Below are 10,486 nucleotides of genomic sequence, written 5' to 3'. Positions count from 1 at the left end.
GTTTACTGAGGTTACGTTTAGGAATACCAGGTGGCGGCTGTTCCGAGGTCGCCGGATTCGCCCCGGGGCGACTGTGTTTTGGGGCGAGCGTTTTGGTATTCGACGTGTTGAGTAGGCTAGAAAGGAATAGGTGACTATACTAGCTGGCAGACAGACGGACTGGAGTGGTGGTGCCTATAAGAGCCATTAAGGATGCTGGTGGGAAATGCCTGGCGACAGAGACGACGAGATTTGTCAAAAGGCACTGGAACTCCTGTCGGATCTTTGTTCTAAGGGGGAAGTGCAGAACGAAAATTGCCTGGATTTCATCTACTATTTCCGAGACCTCGCCAGACCACGCTACACGGATTCAGGTGAGGCGTACGTCAGTTTCAAACTAGGTTTAATTCAGTGGTTTTCAACCCTTTTCATACCAAGGTCCATTATTTATTCGGCATTTGAGCCACAGATCACCGTTTGATGAGATTTAGACTCTCAGACCCAAAACTTCGAATATTTTGTTATTGTTGGATGAAGATTTTGTCCACAATTCCATGCAGTATTGATGTGGTACCGCCAATAGGAGAGATTACAGGCACACGTTGATCAAAATAACAATTATTCTAATCTCTAATTGTGTAGACCTGTAAATGAAGTAATGCAGATGTTTAACAATAATCTAACACTTGAGAGCATAAGGGTCCATTTGGTTTCATTTTACGCTCTCAAGAGTTAAATATCTACCTAATAAAGGTCCAATTGGTTACCAACTCTATATCATTTAGCTGGGGACCACCTGGAACCCCCTCACGGACCACTGGTGGTCCCCGGACCACTGGTTGAGAACCACTGCTATATAGCTGTCTGCAATAAAATACTCAAAATATGATACCATGCAGTAGAAGAACTAAGTGAGTTCTTAGTCCTTTTCATCATCATTAATACACACTGGCAGCACCCATGGAATGGACTCCAGGTTGTATGATTTTTGCAACAGGCTTGGGAGTGAGAATGGATTGATTATTAAGGCTACTTGTAGCCTACTCTTCAGTCCCCCTGCACACTATGGCAAGGCTAAGATGGTCTTGGCTTTTTGGCAATGACCACAGTATGGGCAACCACGTTGTGTTACTAACATTTCCTCTAAAGGTTCAAGGCATGTTTCTGACAATGTTGCAAGGTTATTGTTCCCACTTATATACTGTAGACCATGCTGTATTGATGTGGTACCATTAGGAGAGATAACAGGCAAACATTGGTCAAAATAAAAACATTTTAATTAAGTAATGCAGATGTTTAACAATAACTTAACTCCTGAGAGCGTAAAAATGAAACCAAATGGACCCATAAGGGTCCATTTGGTTTCATTTTACGCTCTCAAGAGTTAAAGATCTAATAAGGGTCCATTTGGTTACCAACTCTCCATCATTTAGCTGGGGACCACCTGGAACCCCCTCAACCACCACTGGTGGTTGAGGGGTTAAGAACCACTGCTGTACTGTATCTATTCAACATGACACATCTTAACACGTGGATGCCGGTGCCAAATTATAAACGCCATACCCTCACAAACATGTGTGTGCATGTACAGTAGGCTTCGTGAACGGAAGGGTGGCTTGGTAGAGGGTGGGGTGGGGGGCTGTTGGGCTGAGTTACACAAGAGACAAGAGCTCTCACACCTCTCTGTTCCCTTAACTTCATCATGTTTAGTCACTGCTGTCAAAAATCCCTCCTTTCTTCTCCAGTATCTCCCCCCACATCCCCCGCACACAAACACACACTTGCTCACCCTTATGCCTATCTATCTACCGCTTTCTCTCTATAGCCATGTTTCCTGTATTCTCCAATCCTCCCCCTTGTTTTTACCTTGCATTGACAGATGCTGAAGTGGGATGTCAATCTACTGGGGATATTGAATCACAGCGGGTGGCTTAGATCCCACAGGCATGGCCTTAATAACACATCACCCAACATTGTGACACATTGATACAGTGTCAAGGGAAGTAGATGAAAGGCAGAGAGCAGGGACATAAGCCTAAAGACTGGTATGAAGATTGGCAACTCAACAGCAAGGGTATTGACAGATTTGTCAGATGCGACCCAGAGCCGGAGGTGTGTGTGTGTGTGTGTGTGCTTGGGCGTGTGCGTGGGCGTGTGCGTGTGTGTACTCAGTCAGTATTGATATCAGTATTGATGGAAACCACATAGTATAGCCTCACAATCCTTACGGTTCAATATCTCATACTGTATGAAAATAATGATTGTAAGAATCAGGTCAGAAATGATTATGGTGCACTTAAATTAGAACAACAAAAGGTAATAAAAGCTATATGGCTTTAAAATCAGTGTTTGAAATAGAGATCACAGCTGTAAGTAAACAACACTGCATTAAGGTTGTGCTGCTCTTTCAACCAGCAATTAACAGGTGTACACGACACGTCCATTTCTATGTGCTTTGACAGAATATGCAATGAAAGAAAGAAAAGAAAAGAATGGCTGCCCACATCATTGATTGCAATTTTTGTGCCACTTGTTGCAAAACTCTGAGACACAGGAGACGGTAGCATGTGGATTGATTTGACAACTCTATATGGATTAAAAAATTACTGGAATTAACCCCTTAAACCCTACAGTATATACTTTATTGGCTATAAAGTATAGTACACACCCAGGGGTTTATACTTGGTCCCCTCCTATTTTCATTCTGCACACAATTTCTTTGCTGGAAATAGCCAATCTACAAGCTCACAATGTGTCACATTGCAAAGCGTTGTGAACTTGTAGATCGGCTATTTTCACTGAATGTTCACCTATTCTTGCAGAATGTTCACATATTATGACATGCCCAGGATAGGGATGCTAGGGTTCATGTGGATAACGCCCCTCTGGTCAGAGTTACATTTTCTGCATGAACCCATTTGTGATTTTTTTACACCAAAATCGAAAAATACCGCACACAGATCAAGCTCTCAAAGTTATCATCAAGGTGGCGTTTTGAGTGTTCCACGGACAGAGGAAGGTTTTGTTCTGGCCAGTACCTAGGATTTTATTGTTTGGATGTGCGTGCTTTATGAACTTTTTAACTAAACTTCCTCTTTACACAACATAATACCAAGAAATGTTATTCAAATTTCATACAAATACCCAAAGAGCACACCCAGAATCCCAGCCTATACTGTATTGTAAACTCCAAACCATTTATGGCTCCTTTGCGGTTAAAACAAGAGAGGAAAAGGGGATTAGTGTGGGAATTGCAATGAGAATATCCCGGATTATGGACCACATAAATTAACATAATTGTACCATAATCTGCCATGGCTACTTTGGTAGAGTACATTTTGACACACTGTCAGTCACCATAAGTAAGGGGAAGACCCTTTCAGTAGGTTCATTCTCCATACAGGATTGCACAGAGAACACATCATAAACGCTTCAATAATGCATAAGACATTTCTATGGTAATGTTCCCACAGTGCCATCAAAAAACTTCCTCCTGAGGGACATGGCAAATGAGAACATCAAAAGAATACCCCCAATAGGAGGTTCCAAGTATTGCTTTATCCTGGTACCTTCTGCTCTAGAGCACTTGATTATTATGTGGTCTAAATTTGGTCTACACTCTCTTTGTTGTGTTGCAGTCTCTCTGTGAATCCTCCCAGGTTTCAATAGATTTGTCTGAGTCAGGCAGCAGCATGGCAGCCTGCCAAGCTGACTGGCCCCGGGATCAATGTCCTCAGATCTCTGGTGTTCCCCTCTGCCGCGCCACATCATGACCCGAAATCGCAGAGTTAGAAATGCTCAGGAGTATCACAGCTCGATAACGCATCGTTTGATTCAATGCCTCTGTGTGGACTGAACCCAAGCACACTCTTGATAAGTCCCGTATTAGTCCCGTATCCCGCTGTTGCCTACTGCATAGTTTCCCAGACCTCTCCATGCCGAGGACCCCCAAATAGCCATAGCTTCTGGCTATGACCCCCCCCCCTGCAAAACGGCAACAAAAAAGAAAAGAAAAAGGAAAATAGCCAATCTATAAGTTCATCATGACACGTGAGCTTGTAGAACTGTAGTTTTTGCTAAAATACACATATTCTCTTCACACACACACACACACACACACACACACACACACACACACACACACACACACACACACACACACACACACACACACACACACACACACAGTAGTATACTGCGTGTGTGTGTGTGTGTGTGTGTGTGTGTGTGTGTGTGTGTGTGTGTGTGTGTGTGTGTGTGTGTGTGTGTGTGTGTGTGTGTGTGTGTTCCGTGGCCTTTCCTGCAACCTGTGCCGAACTGTATGCAGTCACTGCATCCTTACTTACTTTGCCCTGGGTCATAAAGTCACCCTCAATGATCTTCCAGGTCTTTTAGGATTTAGATCAATTCTATCAATAATCATAATGTATCATAAATGTTCATCAATCAAAGTATTCCAAGCTATACACTGACTTAACTAATGTTTATTCCTTGCCTTGCTTTATGTATTGCCTTGCTTTACATCATATGCGAGGCCACGCTCTACAAAAGAGATTTAGTTCAGGATGTTCCACGCTTGCATAAGACGTTCTTTGATTTTAATCACAGCCTAAAAGTAGAGTCTCTCTTTTTGTTGAGATGTCTTGTGTCTGCCACTTCAGTCATGAGGGGTTGGCATTCTAAAAGTGGAATTCAAACGGCAAAAAACCTTGTCAGCTGTTGGCAGTTTTTAACTGTGCATGGATTCGATTTGCAAGGAGACCCTTTGATATTAGACCTCCGGCATATTGATAATGGATATAAAGTCTTCAGACAAGCTACATACATTCACAGATACATTGATCTTACTGTAATTCAGTCCTTCACTCTATATGATTTTCATGCAATACTCATACACTAGCCTACCATTTTGGCATAGCAGTGTACATACTGTAACTTTGCATGTCAGTTTACTGAATGGAAATTGACAGGAAATACAAGATTGAATTCATATGAAAACCCCAGTTGTTTTTTCACATGGCAATATTGAACTGAAAATGGAAATGTGTACTTTTTGTATAAATTAGTTAATAGATAAGTTCACCAAATGACGTGATTAGGAGGTATACTGTTTCGTGGTTATGGGTGTGTTTTAAACCAAACTTCACTGTATTAGCAGATATTGAAGAGAAATGTTGGTATTCAAGGAACAAACCAGTTAAATGGCAGACAAAAGCATCAGATGCTACAGCCATCAGCAAATCTGCACTGTACTATCAACAGTACCCTAATGGCTTATGTCATTCATCGGACCATGCCATGTAGGGCAATAAATGTCCTCTTTGCTCTTGATGGACATCTTCTAGGGGATGGTCTGGTCTGGTTAATTGTGATGTGAATTCCCCTGATCATCCTAAACAATGTCCTATCCAACTCTACACTCATTAGGACCCCTTTTACAGTAAATCATTGAAACAAAAGCAATATTTTTAATGTTAGTGATTATTTTACCCCCTTGCAGTGAATTCACCATTAAACGCCGACTGCAAAGCAGGTTTCCAGTGCATTCTACGCTCTTGTGAATGTATAAGTCTAAGGCAAGCTTAGATTTAATTAAGATGCAGTCACTTACTATCATGAGCATGGAGTAACATCCTAAGCAGGGAATTTAGTTCATAGTATTCATTCAAACATACTATGAATTGTCTCAGCAATTTCAACAATTAAATAAATCACATTAGATTACTTAACAATCATGGATTGCGAGGGCTTTCTATGGAAGGTTCAAGGCTCGAAATTTCTTCGTAAGGAATTTATTCCACGTTTGGCCATTTTTTAAATAATATTCCCTCATTGCTCTGATGACGATGCACTTGGCATCAAAATGTTAATCACTGTTATTTAGCACCTTGTCAATAAGGGAGCATTTCATTGTCTGCTGCTGTGTCCCTCTTCTGTGATGCACCGTACCTGCCCTTAGTCGTTTAATGCGTGGTGGAACTCCCTTTCTTCTAATATTCCCTGACTATTGTAGCAGAAAACAGATTCATCCTCTCTGAACAGGACAGGAGAAGGATATTGAAAAGGATAAAATAGCCGGTTCATCAAGACCTCCTGGTGCCTGTATTCATCACCATATTCATCCTATCCCTGGCCCAGTCTGTGGTCCCCATATGCTTCAAGAACGCCTCCCCAGCTGGCTTAAAGGACTATACCCTATACGCCCGCCCAGTAGCCCTAACATCAGTGTTCATGAAGGGACTGTTTGTGATGATGCGAAAAGGAAAGCACTGGCGGTACGGTGTCTCAAAGCCCTGGGCTCAAGGCTCACAAACTTTCTATCAACACAGTTGATATTGTGGTATGCACTCTGACTTTACTGATAATGTCTTTGGATTTCATGTGATAAGTGCACATTTTCTAAACAGTAACTAAACCGTTTTTATTTTACTGTTGGCCATTTCTTATTATAAGTAGCAATATAAATGATGTCAGCTTGCATACAGTATGTATTCATTCTCACAGCATGTTATTATGCTGTAACCCACATACAGTACTCCCAATGCAATTGCATTGTATAACATAACATTCAGCACTACTGTATTATTACATTGCATTATGGACTCTGGATGTGTCAATAACATTTTTTATTTTGGTCATCGATTTGGTTAGACAAATTCCTCTAAGGTAAATGACGATATCAAATTATGTATTAGGATGGAGGTCATTTATATTCATTTGGAGCAGGCAACATTTGTTTGTCTGTTCACGCAGATTGAAAACTACAATCTCTCACACACACACACACACACACACACACACACACACACACACACACACACACACACACACACACACACACACACACACACACACACACACACACACACACACACACACACACACACACACACACACCCCCTGGGGCAGTGATGAGACTCTGGAGGAGACAATTAAATTAGGTTAATCCTAAACAATAAGCTTGTCATGGGCTCATTTTAAGGATAAACAAGACAAAAATAAGCTCCACAAAGCATCTTTATTATGTAGACGTTCGTTTTACTTTTGTTTTTTTTACTGTAAATTACATTTGTTTTCTAATCCAATCGTAACTTATGCAGAAGATTTCCTAGATGACACAATGGCTAACAACATTGTCCTTATCTGTTTTTCTGTCTATTGTATCTCCTCATCCTGCCAGATGTATCTGTGAGCCTCCTGTCACTGGTGGTGACTGCATGTGGACTGGCCCTGTTCGGGGTCTCCTTGTTTGTGTCCTGGAAACTCTGCTGGATACCATGGAGGGAGCGTGGGCCCTCTCCCAGCATCAAGGAGGCCCATGGGCTCCTGAGCCCTCCCATAAACCCCTTACCTCAACACTCTCCACCACCGCGGCAGCCTGTCTACACTGCCGTGGACCCACCTCCCCACAACCGCCGTGAATCCTTCCAGAGCTCCATCGCTGGAGAGCCCACACCTGTGGCATCAGGGGTGTTGGTAGAGGCCCCCGCCGTCACACCAGTGTCACCACCACCTGTTGTCAAGCCCACGCCAGAGGCAGCTATGAAAATCAGTCACACGTCTCCAGATATTCCCCTTGACGCCCAGTGCAAAAGCCGGGAGAATGGGATACACACTAACCCTCGTATTCAGAGACAAACCACAGAACCCCCGCCCTCTGGTCGCTTAATGTCTGAGATTGGGTCAGTAGATTCATTTTCGTTGCTATGTTTAATTACATTTCATTGTGATATCTGCTGCTATGTTTAATTTTATTTCATTGTGATATCTGCAATAATGTCAAATTTTCCTTTGCTTCTTTAGTCCAAGCTATTATTGTGTAATTTGCGGGCACAAACAAACTGGTCATTGTTAGACACGGGGAAAAAAGGAGGGGGCCTAGTCAGCAAAGTATAGGGATGATGTGGTTAGATGCTGTAGGCTATATCTCAGCAGCAGCCTTCCTTGTCTTCTTAATGGTGTGTGGTGGCGTGGGTGTTCATTTTTACAGACAGAGCTCCATCCGCAGACAAATTAACCTGTCCAACCCAGATTTCAACATGGCCCAGTTCCAGAGGCAGGATTCACTGACAGGGATGGGACTGGGCCTTGGTCGTCTTAAACCTGAGCTCTACAAACAGCGCTCCCTTGAGGGTGACGAAGGGGGTCGAAGAGGTGGAGGATGTGGTCGCCTCCACTTCATCGTCAAATTTGATTGTGACCTGGAGCAGTTAATAGTTAAGATCCACAAAGCTGAGGACCTCCCAGCCAAGGACTTCTCTGGTACGTCCGATCCATACGTCAAGATCTATCTGCTGCCCGACCGTATGACCAAGCACCAAACAAAGGTGCACCGAAAGACACTGAACCCTGTGTTCGATGAGGTCTTCCTGTTTCCTGTGGCGTACTCTGAGCTGCCCACACGTAAGCTGCACTTCAGCGTCTACGACTTTGACCGCTTTTCGCGCCATGACATCATTGGCCAGGTGGTGGTGGACAACTTCCTGGATCTGGTGGACTTCCCGCGAGAGACAAAACTCTGCCGGGACATCCAGTATGTCTCCACGGTAAGTCAACACTTCATAAAGTATGTTTACTGAAAAATATGAAGAGGCTCTATGCATTCCCCACCACAAGGCAGGCAAAGTGCAGTTTTCTGGTAGAATGTCCTCATTTTCATTACAGGCTACAGGATGCCTTTATGTTGTCATGCTTCATTTTAGGTTGTCAAGGTATCTGGTATAAACTACCCAATTAAGTCTATCTTCATAGTAGAAGAGGCAGCTCACTGAGCTGGCTGCTCTGGATGAATGAGGGAGCAATTAGTTGTTGCATCCGCTGAATAGGACTCACTCTGAAAAGATTGTGCTTTCTCAATATCACTCTTTCATGTCCTTGAGCAAAGGTTCAGATAAATGCCATGATAAGTAATGATGTGGTCCATGATCAGTAGACAACTGGGCTGTTGGTGGGATAGGTTGATATTCTTTTAAGATGTTTTATACAGGTGATGCATGTCTGATGAAGGAAAACAAAAGAAAAAAACATCAAAGGAAATACTTAATTAAAGGTGGAAAAAGGAACTGTGACTACAGTGTAGTCTAACCACTCTTGCTGTGTTTTAGCAAGTCATCGAGATCACATTTGGACTCCTTATAAGATTTAAAATAACATTAATGCACGCTCTTTTCACTCTCTGCTGAAGCCATAGTCACTTCTATAACTGTATACATTGGTATATCCAGTGGACACAGGTGAAGTACAGAGAGACATCTTCATTAAAGAACACATTTACACCTGGTATAATCATTCCACTTGTGGAGTTTCACTTGCCCTCCCCAGGGCCACTTCTGTCAGGAAAGAGGGAATTGCAGGCCTTGGATGATAAAGCATAACGTGACCATGAATAATAGCCCATTGTAAAGTCACATAAAAGGGGTCTCTGATAGCCATGTACGTGCATGTGCATATATATGTGTTTGTGTGTACAGAGGTAAGCATTATACATATCTTGTGTGGGTCATAGTGTGTACAGAAGTACACCTTAGCAATGTTATCAGTTGCCAGCCCCCCGCCCCTACCTCTATCTCTTTCTTTCTCTCTCATACAGTATCAGATCCCTTTCTGATATTTGGATGGCATTTGATAGTACTGTACCTTTCATGGGTGCCTGACCATTTTAAAACATTGTCATGAACAGTAGGGCGCAAATATTTATGAGAATGTCTCCAGTGACTGCATTGCTTGACCAGCAGCTATCTCAGTGTGTGAGCTAAACTCGCTGTAATGTGCCATCGATCCTGCTTTATTTTCATAGCATGTGGGATTGACATTTATAAGACTTCTCTCCTCCCATCGATTACAGCAGGCAATTCATTTTGGCCTGGAGAGGTCATTGATGCTGAATCAATGAGGCGCTGCAGCTGTAGACAACACTATCACAAACACTGATGACAACATAATTTAGCATGATTTAACCACTTGAACCCCAGGATCCATATTCTGAGGGAAAACTTTCGCAGAAAATAGCAGATCTACAAGCTTACAATGCGGCACGTTGCGACGCGTTGTAAGCTTGCAGGTTGGCTATTTTCAGTGAAGTTACTGAATGTAGAGCGAAAACAGGAAAGTCACTAGTGACTAGTATAGATCCCTGAGGGACTCCAGTCAACCATATAGGGTTTAAGTGGTTAACAAAGTAACATTAAAGTCGTCTGCACATAATAATGCAGATGGCCTTGTTAACTGAACTGGTGTGATTGTTAATGCCACCATCTCACGCATGATTGTGTGTGTGTATGTGTTTGTGAATAGAAAACCTTTAATCAATAACAAGGAATTCATCCTTTATTATACAGATTGGCCCTCATTTATCAATCTAACATCATTTAGAAACCAGCGCAGACCACAGGAATCATCTAACAACAGGGCTCACGTGTGATTTATCAAAGGGTCGTTATCTTGCCAATCACAGCATTAGAACTGTCGGGGTAAACGATCGTCATTCAAATATCCAGCCGTTGTTTCA

At 42.6% G+C, this 10,486-nt stretch overlaps 1 protein-coding gene across 1 annotated transcript in view; it reads left to right on the top strand.

The window, feature by feature from the left end:
* Positions 1-205: 205 nt before the first annotated feature.
* Positions 206-10,486, top strand: part of syt9a (synaptotagmin IXa) — a gene marked incomplete at its 5' end in the record, with an annotated part of 35,460 nt that continues 25,179 nt past the window's right edge. The window contains 3 exons of the mRNA XM_080429179.1: positions 206-353; positions 7,160-7,649; positions 7,970-8,525. Coding sequence (XP_080285305.1) covers positions 206-353; positions 7,160-7,649; positions 7,970-8,525 — 1,194 coding nt within the window. The remainder of the gene's footprint in view (positions 354-7,159; positions 7,650-7,969; positions 8,526-10,486) is intronic.

Source organism: Gymnoscopelus braueri, assembly GCF_963280865.1.
Source record: "Gymnoscopelus braueri genome assembly, chromosome: 1".
Classification (NCBI taxonomy): Eukaryota; Metazoa; Chordata; class Actinopteri; order Myctophiformes; family Myctophidae; genus Gymnoscopelus; species Gymnoscopelus braueri.
This window is presented reverse-complemented; position numbering and strand designations above follow the sequence as displayed.